General features: G+C 39.8%; 1 protein-coding gene across 1 annotated transcript in view; it reads left to right on the top strand.

Annotated features, from left to right (window-relative positions):
• CLNK (cytokine dependent hematopoietic cell linker) overlaps nt 1–18,850 on the top strand; it is a 179,857-nt gene that overhangs the window by 7,324 nt on the left and 153,683 nt on the right. Inside the window, exon 2 of the mRNA XM_030864219.2 lies at nt 6,598–6,650. Coding sequence (XP_030720079.2) covers nt 6,640–6,650 — 11 coding nt within the window. The 5' untranslated portion in view covers nt 6,598–6,639. The remainder of the gene's footprint in view (nt 1–6,597; nt 6,651–18,850) is intronic.

Here is an 18,850-nt window from a genome sequence, read left to right as displayed (position 1 = left end):
GATCAGGTTGAAATGCAGCAGAAATATTTATGATAAAAATGTCTCTTTGCAAGCTCAGTTTGGTAGCATGGGTGAAGTCCCTGTGGAGAACAGTTCTCCAGGATAACAAGGAAATATGATTTTTGCTTTACTTGTTTCCAATTGTTTAAACTGTTTATGATACCATAGGGGTATTAATTATTTTTGGATTAAGATCCTCCCCAAAATCCAATTTATTTATTTAAAAAAGTCTTTCCTTCCTAACACATCCACTGAGACCCCAGGTGGGTTATGGGCTCAGAAACGGCCATTCTGTTTTAATGCCCATATTTAATGTACATTCTTTGGAGGTCTTAAGCATGCTCCCAGTCTGTAGAATCCTGTTTCCTTTATTTCAGTTTTCTGAAATATTGATGTGTTTTAACCATCAAATCCATGGCCTTTACCAAATGCTTTTCAACCTACAAAGTGAGCTAATTATTGGGATCATCATCTCCAAAATGGTGGGATGATTTGGCCAAAATGGATGATTAGGGCAGGAACTCCTTTACTCTCAGGACCTCAGCCATGTTGTGCACCTGTCTTTGACATGACCCTCTTTATACCTTGAGGGGGGTGAAAGAGCCTTATAGGGAGGCAACATAGGATGGAACTGTGTTTCTCAAACTGGGGTTCATTTTGGACCTCCAAGGAGCCCCAGAAGCCTAGGGGCCTATAAACCCCATGGGAACTCTATTCTTGAAATCAAACCATAGATTTCTATGGCAAAATTAATCATGAGCATATTCCAGCTCTTCTGCTTAGGCTTTGAAGCCTGGTGTACATTCAAGCAATTTTAGCACTCAGCTTGGTATTTATGATTAGATCTGCATTGGCTTCTACCTTTTAACGCAGTCAGTATTTTCCCTTGTTGGAGAAGTGAACAGGCATTATGAAAAAAGGTGGCCTCCTTACGTGGACTCCTCGAGGGCCCAGGGTCTCTTCTTACCCAGTCGCTTCCTTACCGTGGGACCTTGCAGGCACGGTGTGGTTTCTTGGTGCAGGCAGGATGCAGGCAGCATCCCCAGGGCAGAGCCAACTCTGGACATGTTAGTATCATTTGTAATAAGTGCCCTGCTGTGACTGACCGATGGCACCTGAGCGTCACTTCCCTTTGGCAGCAAGAGCTGTGCTTTGGCTTTATTTCTGTGGCTAACTAGGAAGAGAACCTGAAATCAATGCCTCTGTTCCTATAGAAAATGAATGTGCAAAACACAATGAGATTTCCCCATTTCTGGGGCACCACAGCCTCTCGAAGTCCCTGAGTGAAGGCAAGAAAGGCAGGCATCTAATGATGCTCTTTTATCTCAGATCATCTCTAGATCCTGAAGCTTCCTGGAGAAAGACCTGCAGGCCTGGGGGACTCCTCAGCCTGGAAGTCCTTCCCCCTACCTCCCATTATCATGCCCCAAGTAGGGGTCAGGGTTACTTGAAGCTTTGATTGCTGTCTTTGAGACATTTGAGAAATTGCTGTCTGGTGGCTTTTCCCACTCTCACCTGTGTCATAAATTTTGGGATGTGGTAGATTTCCTTTCAACATTTCACTGAAAATTAACTCAGAAATAGCTCTAAATGTATGGAGGATTCTTGATGAGCGGTGGCAGTTCCTGTATTTCCATTTAGGATGAGCTTAGGACTGCAAGGAGAATGGAAGTGTGGTTATCTGGTATTTTCCATAAGGGTAAGAAGTGTCGGTGAGTGGTGAGTGCAGACGGAAATGAGTGGCCTGATGTTCTTATATCCACTTCCTCTGCCTCACTGCCCATTAAAATACCTGAGGCATTTTTAAAATACCAATACCTGAGCTCTAGCCCAGAAGAACTGACTCAAACTTTTGGAGCCATCAATATTTTTTAAAGTTTCCCAGGTCATTCTGATAAGTATGAGGATCCATGCTTCCCTCACCTGGTGGTCATGAACTACAGGTAAGCACTTCTCATTTCTGGAGACTAAAACCCAAAAGTGATATACGGCATTTAATTAAGCTTAAAAGTTTAAGTTAATGTGAATCACCATTTCTCTATGTCTTAGATACCTTATGTTCTCATGTAATCCTAACAAGAGCCCTACAGATGGCTGCTGGGTTACACCCATTTTAAAGATAAGCAAACTGAGGCTCAGAGCAGGTAGATAGGCATCTCAACATGTAACTAAAACATTTCAAGACCAATGGTTTGCAGTACCAACTTGTAGAGCAGGCTACCTACCACCTGTGAATGTTCAGTTTGGTTTTGTATAAAATAAGGATGATAATACAGATCATATCAGGTTACTGTGATAGAAGCTGAGGACACATAGTCGGTGTTCAATGTTCATTCCATTTGTTTTTTTTAAATACGCATGTCAGGAAGGGACGGGTCTTATCTTTTCTGTAATATGTTACGTTTGTAAAACCTATGGGCATGAAATTCTGTCTGACTCACCACATCCCATTCTCACCACATCCTTTACAAAGTAACTAAGATCAGATAAGACCGTCGCATTCTCAGACAGGACTTAGACATTCTGAGTAGAGCAAAGAGCTCTTCACCTTGTGGAGTGCTACCCATTCTGTCGTGCTGATGACACCATTTGGCTGACTCATCTTCTGATATGGGTCACTAAGTCCCCAAATTTTGCTTTTCAAATGCCAGCAAATTTGGACTCTCTTCATGACATTTTAAAATTATTTTTGTACAATAGATTGCTCACATCTCTCAAAAGCTGCTAGTAAAATATCTCCTTTGAACTTTTATTAAGATTTTAAAATACAAACCTAATAAACACTGATGTTGCAGATTGAATAATTTACAAAGGTTTAGATATAAAGCAAAAGCTAAGAATTCCTTCCCCAGCGTCTTCCCTGACCATCGCTGATGCCCTAGGTGTTCACACTTTGTCAAAGTCTTTCTGCAATTTTGCTCTGCAAGGAGCTCTATTAAAGAAGCCAATAAAATGTGAGAAACATAATAACCTACTTCCAACTTTTTAAAGCCATTTTCTATCACCAAGTAGGGAGGGATTGTAGTTTTTAAATGGAACTTTTTTGAGGAATCTTTGAGCTGGAAGAAACCTATTGGGTCCAACCTGTTCATTATTCAGATGAAAAAAAAATGAGGCCCAGAACACTCCAAATGCTTTGTTCAAGGCTACACCGTGGATGGCCAGAGCAGGGTTGGAAAGCAGCTTCCCCGGCCACCTCCCCGTGGCCAGTACTGCTTACTGATCCAAGGCAGCAAGCCTTCGAGGAAACTGTCCTGTACCTTGCGATTCCTTCACTCTGTACATAAGCGCTAGCCAAGAACCAGGCACATGGGGAGCCCTCTATAAAGATCTACTTATTTTATCTCATTTCAACACAACTTTAGCCCTGCTGGTCAATGCACTGAAAGGAATGAAGAGACTATATATGTAAGACATTTAAAGTCATAAATGCTCCCAAAGCCGGGAAGGGGTTGCAAATTGACCTGTATGACTATAATCAAGTCATCTCATTCCTCTAAACAGTAATATCCACAAATCAATGTCAATAACCCGAGATACCCAAATATAACATGACCAATGTTAAAACGACTTGCAAACTTTGTTATGCAAGGAATTGCATATCTGTATTTCCATAATGTTATAGTTTGTAAGGTATTTTCAGAGGTACCAGCTTATTTCACACTTAAAATAATACCAGAAAAGGATCATATGGACATTACCATTTATAAATGAGGAGATGCCAGCTGCTCCTACAAGGTCCAGTGCTGGTTAATGACAGCACTGGAACCGAAAAGAGTCCCTCAACTTTCAGTCCAGGACTCTTCCAGTATTTGATGTCCATTGTTTGTATTACATTGATGAAGTCCTCTTCCCCACCCCCATGGACAAGACAACTTACAAAGAGGCCACGAACTAAATAACTCCACACCCTATCCATACAGAATGGTCAGTGAATGAGTACCTAACAGCAGCCTCCCCTTTCCCTGTGTCATTCATTGACCTAGAAGCACATGGTGAGAGATGCTGTGGGGTAGAACACAGGGTATCTGAGGACCTGGAGCTTAGTCCCAGTTCTCTAGTAACTTTCCTGCAGTTACTGGTCCAAGATCCTACGGCTCAAGTCCAAATCCCATCCTTTGTCATACATGGTCCTTGACAATCAAAATCCAAGGGACCAGGACTTCCCTGGTGGTCGGGTGGGTAAGACTCCTTGCTCCCAATGCAGGGGGACTGTGTCAATCCCTGGTTGGGGAACCAGGTTCCACATGCCACAACTAAAGATCCCACATGCCACAACTAAAAACATGCCACAATGAAGATCCCGCATGCCACAGCTAAGACCCAGTGCAGCCTAAATAAATAAATAGATAGATATTTTTTAAAAACCCAGTGGACCTTCCTAAGCTTTTTTCCACATGCTATCAACATCCAAGCTGCTGGCCTCTGTGGTCCCACCAAGCTGTGCAAAGCCTCTATATCACACTATGTATTCTAACATCTTCACATCTTTGCAAATGGTGCCCCATTGGCCCAAAACACCTTCCCTAATTCTAAGCCAAGAAGATGCTGACATATTCTGCAAGATCCAGCTTAAGTGTGATCTCCTTCATGAAGATTCCCCTGGCTGTCCAAGGCAGAGCTAGGATTCATTTTGTTTTGTTTTATCTGCATATTTTATAAAGCACTTTGATAACAACCATCATGGGGGATGCAGAATCTACCTTAAACTGAGTTTTAGGCATGATTGGAGGGAAAGGGATGTTTCTTATTGGGCACAATATTTGAACAAAGTTAGTTTTCAGTCAATGGCGATTGGAGAGATGAAAGGATGAATGGATGGACACATGGGTGGCAGAATGATCTAGGAGTGCCTCAACTCAATGGGCAGTATGGTGACTGGCTAAGAAATGGAATGTGTGAGTCCTATGGATCTGGGCTTTTATTGCAGATGGGTGATCTTGGGCACATAATTTAACCTCCAGGAGCCTCATTCTCTTTAACAGTGAGATCCACACTCCAGGACACTCAGCTGAGAGCCCCAGGAGGCTGATGGATAGAAACCATGCCAATGGCTCCGCACCCTTGGCTTCCTGTTGAGTTTGGCCAATGGGAAACGGCAGCAGCAAGATTATTCAGGGCAGGAGGAGCCTGAGATGCATATCTTTATTCTGCCCTCCAGAGCCCCCTCCCTGCGGGTCCCTCAATTAGAAGCGACAGTTCTTTTCCCACCAGCCCTGTTTCTGGGTTCACATGACCACTGGCTCCCCAGACGCCTCCAGGTTCAGATATGGTAACAGGCCCCTCAGGTCCTTCACTGTCCTTCGTGGATTCCCTACACTCTGCCCACATTGTTTTTTTTTTTTCTTTTTACATCTTTACTGGAGTATAATTGCTTTACAATGGTGTGTTAGTTTCTGCTTTATAACAAAGTGAATCAGCTATACATATACATATATCCCCATATCTCTACCTTCATGCGTCTCCCTCGCTCCCTCCCTATCCCACCACTCTAGGTGGTCACAAAGCACCGAGCTGATCTCCCTGTGCTATGCGGCTGCTTCCCACTAGCCATCTTTTTTTTTTTTTTTTTGCGACACGCGGGCCTCTCACTGTTGTGGCCTCTCCTGTTGCAGAGCACAGGCTCTGGATGCGCAGGCTCAGCGGCCATGGCTCACGGGCCCAGCCGCTCTGTGGCATGTGGGATCTTCCTGGACCGGGGCCCAAACCCATGTCCCCTGCATCAGCAGGCGGACTCTCAACCACTGTGCCACCAGGGAAGCCCTAGCCATCTATTTTAGGTTTGGTAGTGTATATATGTCCATGCCACTCTCTCACTTTGTCACAGCTTACCCTTCCCCCTCCCCACATCCTCAAGTCCATTCTCTAGTAGGTCTGTGTCTTTATTCCCGTCTTACCCCTAGGTTCTTCGGTCTTTTTATTAAACTATTCTCATATGACCCAATTTGAGGGTGGCATCTGTTTCCTGCTGGGGCCTCAACTGATCCCATGGGTAATATCCTTTATAACTCCTAGCTTCTCTGTGTAGATTAAATGTGATTATTGATGTAAAGCCCTTATTGAATACTCCCAGGGTCTCTGCTGCTAATTTATATGGTAAATGGGGCTAATCATCTCTCCTACGCAAGTGAATACAAACCACAAATAAAATGTTGTGTCCTATGTGAAGCGGTATATAAATGTAACTTCCAATAAATATTTCATGGCAAAGTCACACTTTGAAAAGAAAAGCATTCCTTCTGCTACACGTACATGGACTCCCCAGAGCAGAGCCTGGGCTAACACGCCTTGGGTGCCCAGGGGAAGCACACAATTGCAAGCCAGGGAAAACCAGGCTCGCTCAGGATAGGTTTGCTCAGCTCCCTGAGGCAGATGGGATGAATGCTGACAGAAAGAGGACAGCATGTCAGGGAAGAAGTCCCCTCACCCACCCATTCCCAAAATAAACCAATTATCGACCTGGATTGATTCTCTTTCTGTCGTTTCCTCTAAGCTGGCACCTGTATCACATTTTAACAGGAAGCAACAGAAGCATGTTCACTAGATTTAAAACATGATGGGTAAGGCCCAGTAATGAGCTCGCTTTTGTTTCCACAGGCTGAGTTGAAGTTCCCTCTCATTTGCTGGGTGCCAAGAAAGATGAACAAGCAGTAAGTACCGCGATGTTGCCCTGAGCACGAATCTCCCATCTCGTAGTGGGGAACGGAGTCAGCTGCTGGAAGAGCACTAAGGATGCAATGTACCCCCGTGGGAAGGCCAGGCTTGAGGATGTGTGTCTAGTGAATAGCTGTCCCACTAACAGCGATTTTTTGCAGGCAGGTCCCTTGTTCTCCCCCAGCCCAGCTGGGGATGTGGGATTAGGCAGAGACTAGATAAACAGGACCAGGATGCCAGGAGGGCACCCAGAAATGCCATCCGTCACCTCCCACCAGGGTGTGGAATGAGAACTAACAGAAGAGCAGTTTGCACACTTATTCCTGCAGCAGAGAGCCCGGAATCCAACTTTCTCTTTGTGGAACACCCAGAGGGGGCAATGTGGTCGGTTTAGGATGTCTAAGTGTGTAGCTGAATCAGCAAAACTTTCATCCCATTCCAGACGTTTATGAGTATAGTAAAAAGATAGCTGGCCTCCAAGTTGTAAGAGGTACTTATGATGAAAACAAAGGACCTTTCAATGGAGAAAGTTGGGTACACTAATTTTAAAATTGATCTACTCATCTATGTCTTTGCTTTATTTGCCAATTGGAAAGGTAGCACTGTTTTTCTCCTCTGCGTGAAATGAGCAGTCGTGTGAGAAACACGAGTTTCAGAGGCAGGCAGACCTAGTGTCAATCCCTTGCTTTTCCCTGTCATTTTATAGCTGTACAATATTCAGGAAGGTACCTGATACCCTGGATATTAACCCTCCCTCTGGGAAGTAGGATCTGGCCTGGAGAGGAGGACAGCCTGGCTTCTGGGTGGATCCCCGGTCCTAGAGGAAATCTGGGGGTGGCCCAGGGTAACCAGGTGATGCCTGGGTGTCACAGGTGGGCCCTAGGCACGTGCTTGTTTTCCAGGGTGACAACAGAAGCAGCAGCCCAAGCATCAGACTCATACCCCTCTTTGGGGGCAAAGTGGGGTTACTTTGACAATCTAGGCAATATTTGCTACAGGTTCCCATCTGGCTTTGAGGTCATGAATCCCTGCCTTTCAGTCCTTGCTTCTGTTTCTCTCTGTGATTCCACCCTGTGCCAGCTGTCTCCTTCATAAAGAAGAGGCATCCCGCTTTCGTGACTCTAGGTAGATTTGTTTTTCACCCAGACTGTGGTCCCTTGGCAATTGCTCTCATCAAGCTTCCCAAAGGGTAGTTTTATGAGTTCAGCTTTAGAGTCATGTCAGATATGAAGCTGCCAATACATAGACCAGAAAACAGACCAAATCATCATAATTTCATGAACAGTAGTTTTCTCCTCTAAGGATGCTGATTCCAAGTCTGTACTTTCACAAGATCCCCAGTTGATTAATAGCCACATTAAAGTTTGAGAAGCATCTGACTGTAGAGCAATGGTTCCCAGAGCTGTCTCCATCCTGGCACACTGTCGAAGTATCTCCAATATTCGTCAAGATATGACTCAGAGAAGGCAGTCACGTATGAGATGTTGCATGGGCGTAAATTGGAAATTTGCTTCCCTCCCCCTCCACAGACACACACACACACTCACACACACACACACAAGCACACATACACAAATACACACACCATACATACACACAAGTTTTTGTTTTGCTATATCTTGGGGGGAGCAATCCTTCCTCTGTGAAAATCATTAACCCAGTTAATTCAAGGCAGTAGATTTTAAATCTGACTGAACATTAGAATCATCAAGGAACCTCTAAACAACAGCAATTTCAGTGACTTTCCCAGATCAAAGAAGTCAGAATACCTGGACAGTGGGCCATTCTTTTAATGCACAACTAAGTCTAACCTGCAGTTAGCCTTGCAAAATGCTTGTCTAAGATGTCTGACAATTCTATAACCTAGAATTCTGATTTTATAAAGTGAAATTCTAAATGGCCTTTTTAACTATGGCTAATTCCTTACTCTCTCCCATTGGGCACTTTTACAGAGAAGGAATGAATAAACACAAATGAAAGGATGATATAGAAATAGATTTATGTATTTATACACATGCACACATGTATGGGTACACACACACAGTACGAGCATTTGCACATGCATTTCCCTTTAAATGTATCAGTTGGGTCAAAAGCATTTACTGAATAGTATACACTGCACTGGGCACTGAGCTAGGCACCTCCATTATAAAGATGAATAAGATCTAGTCCCTGCCCTCAAAGAACATTAGCCGTACATTAAGCAAAGCAGTTTAGTATTATGTTGAAAGTGATGGGAAAACTCCACAAATGCTATGGAGTCTGGCTGTCCCGATTCTAAATTGCTTCTGAAATTAGCAATCTATTCTGCATTAACGGTCTCTGCAACCAAACTCGCAGCTTCCTTAGCAATCAATTAAACTACGTAAAGCCTCATTCCTTGGAGCATATCGGTGGAGTTAGAGTAGACTGACCAGACCAGCCCACTGCCCATTATGCCCTCAGGGCTAGTTACGGGAGTCCTGGGCTTGGTTTCCAGTATCTCTCCATCATTCTGGACAGAACAGATAAGAACCGTGGTGCTGCGGTTCTGAGTGTTCTGGAAGAGACCACTAGAGTGATCGCTTCTAGGCCTTTCCAGTAAGCAAGCGCCCTCGCTGGCCAGGCTCCTTTGGGAACTCAAGAGGAGGACGCCCTCTGACATCCCGGATTGGGGACTGATGGGGGAGCCAGAGCCCCCAACTTTGAAACATACTGAGACGGTATAACACTAAACTCACTTTGTTCACTGTTAAAATGATTCCTAGTTCCCATAGAAATTTCAGAAAATATACCAAAGTACCAAGAAGAAAATGAAAATCACCAATTACCCTATTAGCACCCAGAAATAACCACTATTTTGTTACCGATTCCTTGTCATTGTTCTATATCTTTGTGTAATATTTTGAAATCCCAGGAAGCCTACTTTTAAAACTTATGTTGTTTTCAGTTTTTCATTCAATAATACTGCTTTATATTATAAACATTGTCCCACATTAGTAAGTCCTCTTCAAAAGCAAGGTGTTTTAAGTCTAGTGTTTAAATAAGGTTCACAATCTCTTAGCCATAATTTCAAAGTCAAAAGTTTTCAAAATACTGAAAATTTTTCATAACTAATTTGATGACAAAACTTGACCTACGATGAGGTGAAGTCATGGATGTTCATCATTTATCCGACTTAGTGTGAAAACACACGTTTCACTGCAGAAATATTAATGTTTTTAAAGACCAGGTGTTGCTCCAGAGCTTACTGGGGACATTACATAGTATTCAATGAATGCACAATATTACTTTCTAAAATCCAAAATATTCTGAATCCCTAGCCCTAAGGAATTTAGATAACAAATGGTGGATCTGTATTTTACCTAGTGGTTTATTTTTTCTTGACCTTGGTGTTGGACATTTCAGTGGTTACCTGTAAAGTTTTATGAGGCAGTTTTATTGCCGAGATTTAACTTAAAACTTTATACTCTAGGAGTATTACAATAGGCTGTATCACTATGGCCCCCAGCATGCGATGCTAGGTGTCCTGTCACATGTAGGACAATTATTCTGTGATATTCTAATATTACGTAGAAACACAGGTACAATCAAATTATCTAACAAAATCTACTATTTATTTTCTTGCTTCGGGAAACTTGTCTTTCACATCTATTTTGGAAAGAGTTTTGATGGTTAAAAAAGTAGAGTGTGTCCCTAAAGAAAGAGTATTAACGGTATGGAATTCAAGCTTCCACACATGGTTGTAACCCCATTAGCAATAGATCTGAGAGATAGAATTGAGACTCCTTCTTTTCCATCATGCACACATAATTTTTATTAAGAAATGTATACTGTGTTTAAAACCAATTACAAAGCCTATTTCAACTTTGAGTTACCCAAGTTCATTTTACCACCAAAAGTTTTCTACCCATTTCTGTTCTGGAAATATGTTTTTAGATGATTGGACTCTATACAAAAATAGAACAGAAATGACTGATCAGATTGTTCCCACATGAAGGCTTTCTCATTTTTAAAAAATATACAGTGGTTTTTAGTATATTCATAGAATTGTGCAACCACCACCCACATTCAATTTTAGTATTTTTATATTCTTTATGTATTATAGATGCAAGTCCCTTATCAGATGTCTGAACATTTTCATCAACCCCAAAAGAAATCCCTTACCATTCAGATACTCCTCTTGAATAGGTCTTAGGATAAACAGTCAACTACCTTCTGAGACAGTGAGTTTATAAAGTGTAAGAAAGTGCCTCTCTGTATTGACATCAATGAAGCCAGCCTCAAGTCAATGTTAATCATTAAGCAAAATAATGATACTTTCCCACAATACTTTTCTCACTTGAATTCATTGTCTACTTATGAGAATGAAAGGGTAGACAGAATAAAAATTTCTACAGGCCGGTAGTGCCTACAGGCCAGGTACTCTGCTAATCATTTTGCATGAGGATCTGTGCCATGCTGTCTGGCTACTCAACACTAAAACACCTTTCCCATGTTGCCACATAAGACCCCCTGCTTTGGGATAACAGTCTCCCCAATTCAGAGTCTGTTAAAGCCACATCTCTCTGACTCCAAAATCCATAATCTTTGTGCCAGATTGAGCTGCTTCACAATGATAAGGAAAATCATCCTTGTGTATATCTCATCAGGAACACATTCCCAAACTGAATGACTGTTTTGTTTGTGAGGGGCATATTTTCTTCTTGAAAACTTGACTGATGAAATTCACTCCATCACTGGGTGGCAATGGACATGGGCTCCTCTCGAAAGGGGCCAGTTCAATGTCTGGTACACAGGAAACGCCCAATAAATTATATTTCCCTCAATATGTATGTATCATATCATTTTTATGATAAAATGATACAATTTCGTGTAAACCCCAGGTCATTATTTTCCTTCCTGATATATGTGAACACCCCTGCCTTTGACGTCAGGGAGCAACTGCATTTTGATTTGCAGGAATTAATAAGTGTAAATCCCACTGAATCTTGGGGATACAAGAAGCAGCAATTTTGGCATTCTGAGATCAGAGTCTTGCATCCAGCAGAGGAGTCAGTGTGGCTGCCTTCCCAGTTACCCAGTAGTAATTATGAACCAACTCTCAGGGCAACCCGGCTCATACACTGGTGCTATCAAAGTCACATAGCTAGGATTCAGCTTCGTGGCCGGCTGGCAATTAAAAAGCTACAAGCTGTGAGAGAACATAACCAAGATACAGGATGAGAGTTCACCCAAGGTTGCAGACATGGCCAGAGATACCTTTGCAGGAGCAGCAGGTATGATTGGTCCTGAGACCCATGAAGATGGGTAGTGATGGGGGATGGGAGATTTTAAGATAGCCTTTCTTCTCTCTTAATGGCAATATTGCCAGCTGGGGATGGAACTAGCTGACTGAACTCACCTACCACCACTTGGGAAACTTCCAGCTGAACAAGCTTTGTCTCCTGCTAACTAGCCGCAAGGTTGGACTTTTATAGCTATAGCCTTTAAAAATATTACAAAGAGTAAAGAAGGTTGTGACTTATTTTAATATTTGAGTTTATTATCATTCAAGTAATATATATTCAATGTAGAAAAAGTTTACATACTAAAATTATATATAAAGAAAAAATACCAGTGATCAAACCACTGAAAAGGGTTCAACACTACTATTGGCTATTGGGTTTATGGTTTTCTTATACAACTCTGCATCTTATTTTTTTAACTTTAATGTAACATAAATATTTTCCAATGTTACTATCGTTATTTTTATAGCTATGCACTCTTCCATTATTTAGGCACTCATATTTTATATTCTTCCACTACTGAAAAATAACACAACCCATGAACCAGTTTGACAAACTCTATTCATCTAACCATGTCCAAATGTTAAGATGCTCTGTTCTGTTACCTGGTAATGAGCAAAACCTACCCCCCTAGGGAATCTTATGAGCCAGGGCAGTATTTGGAGAAGCTTACCCCCAATGACAGCTTATAATGATCACATACTATTTAATTATATAAATGTGCAGAGAAATTGGAAACAAGGCCTAGAATTTGCCATTGGATACTCCATGAAGGCCAAACCGCCAGTTGCTTGCATGTTCTATTTCACACATACCTGACATTTTCCCACAAATAAGGTATAAGAAGAGAGAAAAGTCAACTTCGTAAAAACACTTGTTCATATCCAAATGCACCTGATAACCAAAAAAGTTAAAGATTTCCAAAACTTTTGGATGGATATGACTTGAGGCCAATATTAGGACATCCTGGAAAATGAACCCAATGGAAAGAGAAAAAGGAATTTCCTAAAAACCTAGGTGTCTGGAATTTCAGAATTCCTGGAAAAGAGAGATCAGGTCACAAACAAGAGCAAATGAGTTTTATCAGAGGCTAAATATCAAGTAGAAAAGCATGAGTGTCTCCTGCTTGGTTCTCCATTCTTGACTTTAATTCTTCTCTATTATTTTTTTTGTGGAGGGGGATATTTTAGCAGCTTAAAAATAATTCCATTGAGTTAATCCAAGAAGGGGGATATTAAAGTCAAACATTTATTTAACTTCCATGTTAAGGAGGCCAAATACTTCATTAATTAGGAAGGTGGGCACTGTAGTGATCTAATGGCAATATCAGCTCTGCTGCTTACCAAGCTGTGCCATTTTAGGCAATCATTTAGCCTCTCTGAGCCTTGTTTTCTTTATCTATCAAATGGAAATAGTAATAGTAACTAAAAGGGTTTTTGAGAAGATTAAGGGGCCATGTATGCAGTATGCTTAGCACTGTATCTGGCAAATGGGAAGCATTTGATAGATGTTGCAGCAGATGGTACTTTCTAAACATGGCGACAACAATATCTTCCATCCCATATGTTCTAGTACAACGTGACCTGAACGCTCCCCATTCAGAGTGAATCAATTTCTCCACCTCCTTTCACTTGTGCGGGCTGTGGCAGTGTTGACCAATGCAATATGGCAGAAGGGACACTGTCAAATCTGGGCAGAGGCTTTAACAGCCAGGCAGCTCTGCTTTCTGCCTTTGGCAGCCCACTTCCATCAGTCACATGCTATGACTACCATGCCGTGAGAAGCTCCAGCCTTGTGGAGAAGCCCTAGGGAAACAGACCCCATGGAGAGACGGGGGGCAGAGGGGCACCAGGCACTAGACTAGACTTAAAATCAGGAAGCCATCTTGGGCATTCAGCTCAGTCCAGCTTTGAGATAACCCTCTGAATACAACAACACGACAAGACCCATCCAACTGAGAACCAGGAGAGAGAATGATAAATTGTTTCTAAGCCGCTGCTTTGGAGTGCTACGTTATGTAGCAAGAGATGACCAGGACAGATGTTGTCTCATACTTTTATCATCATCGCAATTATTACCTCACACAAGACCCTTTGCTGTTAGATATTCAGGATTCAGCTTAGAGATTCATAGGACTACATATCCCACCTTGAAGAACATCTGCTCTAGATGAGAATGATAAAACACACTGCTAATAATAGGCAAGCAGAGTGTTAATAAGGAGATTTTTGTTGCAGGTGTGTGCAGAGTGCTAAGGGGACACAGAGGAGGGACTGGTTATTCTGTGAGGGAACAAACCCTGGGGAAGGGTATGGTGATATTGGAAAAGACATCCTCAGAGGAGGTGACAGTTGAGTGATGAAATGCTGCCGAGTAGCAAATGGAGGAGAGAGCAGGGATAGACTTTCTGAAGTAATTACTGCAGCTGGAAAAGCTCTATCAAGATTCACTATAAAGGTAACACTAAATTGACTGACAATTTGAATTTTGTTGCTTAAAAACAATATAAATAATTGGAGAGAGCATTTCTTGACGACATGATGGGTGGTAGAATTTATTTCCCATATCTCTTTTTTTATTTGTTTATTTTTTTAATTTTTATTGGAGTATAGTTGATTTACAATGTTGTGTTAGTTTCAGGCGTACAGAAAAGTATATCAGTTATACGTATACATATGTCCACTCTTTTTTAGATTCTTTTCCCATATAGGTCATTACAGAGTGTGGAGTAAAGTTCCCTGTGTTATACAGTAGGTTCTTATTAGTTATTTATTTTATATATAGTAGTGTGTATACATCAATCCCAGTCTCCCAATTTATCTCTCCCTCCCTTACCCCCAGTAACCATAAGTTTTTTTTCCACATCTAATAGCATGTAGTAGTAGTAACTCTATTTCTATTTTGTAGATAAGTTCATTTGTACCCTTTTTTTAGATTCCACATATAAGCAATATCATATGATATTTGTCCTACTCTGTCTGACTTACTTCACTCAGTATGAGTCTCTAGGTCCCTCCATGTTGCTGCAAATGGCATTATTTCATTCTTTTTTGTGGCTGAGTAATATTCCACTGTATATATGTACCACATCTTTATCCATTCCTCTGTTGATGGACATTTAGGTTGCTATTTCCCATAGCTCTTTATCAACAGGGAAAAGAAAGAACTTCAATCCACAGCCTGAAGGAGGATAAAGGCCTGAATCTGGGTTACAATGTTTAAAATCCCATGTTAGAGGGCTGGATTTTTGCTGCCCTGCCATGTTACCTTTTGGATAGGCTGCAATTAGAGATATTTGTCCTGCCGTTTGGTGCCGTTGTTGTTCATTTAAACAAAAATTCTTTGAATAATGAAAATTCTACATCCAGGTAAGTTTCTGTGGACTTTTCTAAGGATTCCATCAGCAAAGATACAAGAATTTTTTTTTTTTTTTTTTTTATTGGCCGCACCATACAATATGTGGTATCTCAGTTCCCCAACCAGGGATCGAAACTGCACCACCTGCATTGGAAGTGCAAAGTCTTACCCACTGGACCACCAGGGAAGTCCTTACAAGAAATTTTATGAGGAAAATTCATGAAGTCTTTCTCTGCCATTTCAGCAAGGTTTCATTTTCTTCCTTTATTTTCTGCTATTTCTTAAAATACTGAATAGAAACAAAAGAATAGTCATAAAATAAATATGCATGAGGTATAAAGAACAAAAAAAATTCAGATATATGAATGAAAAACTCATTCTCAGTTTTAAAAAATTACTATTATTTTTGCAGTTTTCATTCACTTTTCTGTGATCACAACTCCTCACCACCACCACCCCAAACACACAGGAAACACCTGTCCTGAATTTTGTGTTAATCATTCACTCGTTTTTATTTTTAATTTTACAACATATGGTTGTATCATTAAAAAAATTTTGTTTTGTTTTGCTTGTTTTTGAACTTTAGGCCAAAAAATCATATTACAGTGTGTATTTTGCACCCAGACTACCTGGTTTTTGACAACTGTTTCCACTGGTTCCTCCATGAGACCTTGAGCAAGTTAGTAAACATTGCTGTCTCTGTTTTCTCAACTGCAAACTGAAAATAATAACAGTGCTTCCTTTGTAGTGATCTTGTGAAGACTAAATGAGCTAATTTATATAACATGCATATATAAATGGAAGATAATGTGAGCTCTATACGTATTAGCTATTATCATTCTACAATCTGTTTTATGACTACCCCAATTTGCATTTCAAAGATAATCCATGTTTTTGTGGCTAGCCGTAATTCCTTCAAGGTTGTACCTATATAAGATTTCCTTATGTGCATATAATACTATTTATTCATCCCATCTAGTCAATAGAGATTTGGATTCTTTTCCAGATTTTTCTTACATCAGTGCTGCTCAGAACATTCTAGCTTGTGTCTTGGAGTATATATTCAAGAGTACCTGTTTATAAAGGTATACACTTAGGATGGAAATTTCTGGGGCACAAGGTATTCACAGCTGTAACTTCACCAGGTTATGCCACCGTTTGCAAAGTGAGCAGGCCGTTTTGCACTCCCACAAGTGTGTGTAAGTGGCCCGTTGGCTTTGCCATCTCATCAGCCTTCCATACTAGCAGTTTTCATGTTTACCAAACTGGTGGGTGGTTTTACTTTACCTTTTGTTGACCACGATGGGGTTAAACACCTTTTCAGATATTTACTTTCTTTTGGTGACCATAATTCTGAGGCAGTTGAGCATCACAAACTTTTCTTTTTGACTTATTGAATTTGTGTATTGTTTAAAGAAACTTTCCTTACCAGGAAATCAGTAAGATGGTTTCCTATATTGAATTCCAAACATCATAAAATTTGTCTTTAATTAGCCTGGAATTGATTAATTTGCAGGTAAAATGAAGTAGGGGAGGATAGTTTTTTTTCATACAGATGATTTACTCAGCATCACGTATTAAAAAGTCTACCTACCCCTTCTACATTGATCTGCAATGCCAGCTCTGTCATAACCAACTTTTCTTATACAAATGAATCTTTTTCTGGGCATTCTCTACTGTGCCATGATTAATGTATCCACCCCATGTCAATTACACAAATCCTAATTAGTATAACTTTGTAGCAAATCATGGTATCTAGGAATTTACAAACCACAATTTGTACTTTATCAATGAATTGGCTCTTGAATGTTTATTCTTTAATGTAAACATTAAAATTGGCTTGTCAATATATACACATACACAACCTTTTGGGATTTTGGTTAGACTTACTCTGACTCTGTAGATAACTTTGAAGAGAAATGGCGTATTTATGATACTGAGTTTTCCAGTTCATGAACATACTATATATTCCCAGAGAGAGAGACAGAGACAAACATCAACATAATTCCATAATGTTTTATAATTTTCTCCCCCAAAGGACGAGACCCTCACATCTTTTGAGAGATTTGTTTCTACGCACTTTACATATTTTAAAGATCTTATAAATGTCAAGATATCATGATTTTGTGTGTTCATGTTTGTAGTTGGTGTGTACATTTTTATAGATGATATATACAGCAGGCTTGCAAAGTGTTTTATCAGTTCTAGTATTTGTCAGTTTATTCTTTGGGGTTTGCTATGTAGATGATATCATCTGTAAATAATTTAATTTTATTGTCTCCTTTCCTTTTTTATACTTTTTTTTTCCTCCTGATGGTACTGTTGAGGGTCTCCAAACAATGATAAACATAAAGGTTGATAGTAAGCACCCTTGTTCTTACAGGGAATGCTTTCAATATTTCAGCACAAAGCATTAGTCTTGTTTACAGATTTCGTCTTTTCCTTAATTATAAATAAGTATAAAATTTTATCAATATTTTTTCTGTATTTATTGAGATGATTATATATTTCCCCAACCCTTAGTGTTAATGTAATGATTTAAATTAATGATTTTTCTAATGTTAAACAAAACTTTAATTGCTGGGATAAATACAACTTGATCATGACATATTAATTTTTAGTATATTGGTGCAATGAATCATTAATGAGTATTTGTGAGAATTCCCTATAATTTTTCTTTCTCCTACTTTCCTTGCTGGATATTGGCTCGGATTTGTGCTAGCTTCATCAAATGAGTTAGAGAGTATTTCCAAATTTTCTATTCTCAGCAAGAGACTGCGTGTGTAATGGGTAATAATTTGATTCTTTACCAATAAAACAGTCTTAAAAAGGTATTTCCTTGGGAAAGATTTTCAACTATTGATTCAATATCATTGTTGGTTATAGAAATATGTTCAGTTTTACTAGTTCTTCATGAGTAATTTTTGTTGTTATATATTTTTACATATTCATTTATTTCATGGTATTTTCTTATAATTTTGATCTGTTGTGCCTATAGTTATGTCTTCTTTTTCATTTCTAATTTTGCCTGTTAATGACTTCCCTTTCATGCTTAATCAAGCTTGCCAAAGGTGATGAATTTCATTATTCTTCTCTGTTACAGTTTTATGTTCTATTTTTGTAACTTCTGTTCTTATCTTCATTATTTCCTTCTGCCTACATTCTTGGCATTATGCTTTGTTATTTCACTGATCTACGAAGTTAGGTGCTTTAACAATTAAATTTTAGCTTTTCTTCTTTTCTAATATAAGTATTTCAGTTACATATTTCTACATTATTGTTCAGATTTAAATATTTTTATTCCTATTATAACTTATTCTTTGACTTGTGATTTGCAATTTCCAAATAAAGTTGGATTTTTAAATTACCTTTTGTCACTATTTTCTAACCTAACTATATAGTGGTCATAGAAAATAGTCTACATGATATTATTTTTAAAAAAACTTTTAGTACTTGCTTAATGTTCAAATATAGGGCAATTTTCTTGCAATATTCCATGTGTGCTTGAACAGAAGGTGTACACCACCAAAATTGAATGCAATGTTTTAAAAATATCCATAAGAACAATTTTG

This window comes from Globicephala melas, chromosome 5 (assembly GCF_963455315.2).
Source record: "Globicephala melas chromosome 5, mGloMel1.2, whole genome shotgun sequence".
In the NCBI taxonomy this organism is placed as follows: Eukaryota; Metazoa; Chordata; class Mammalia; order Artiodactyla; family Delphinidae; genus Globicephala; species Globicephala melas.
This window is presented reverse-complemented; position numbering and strand designations above follow the sequence as displayed.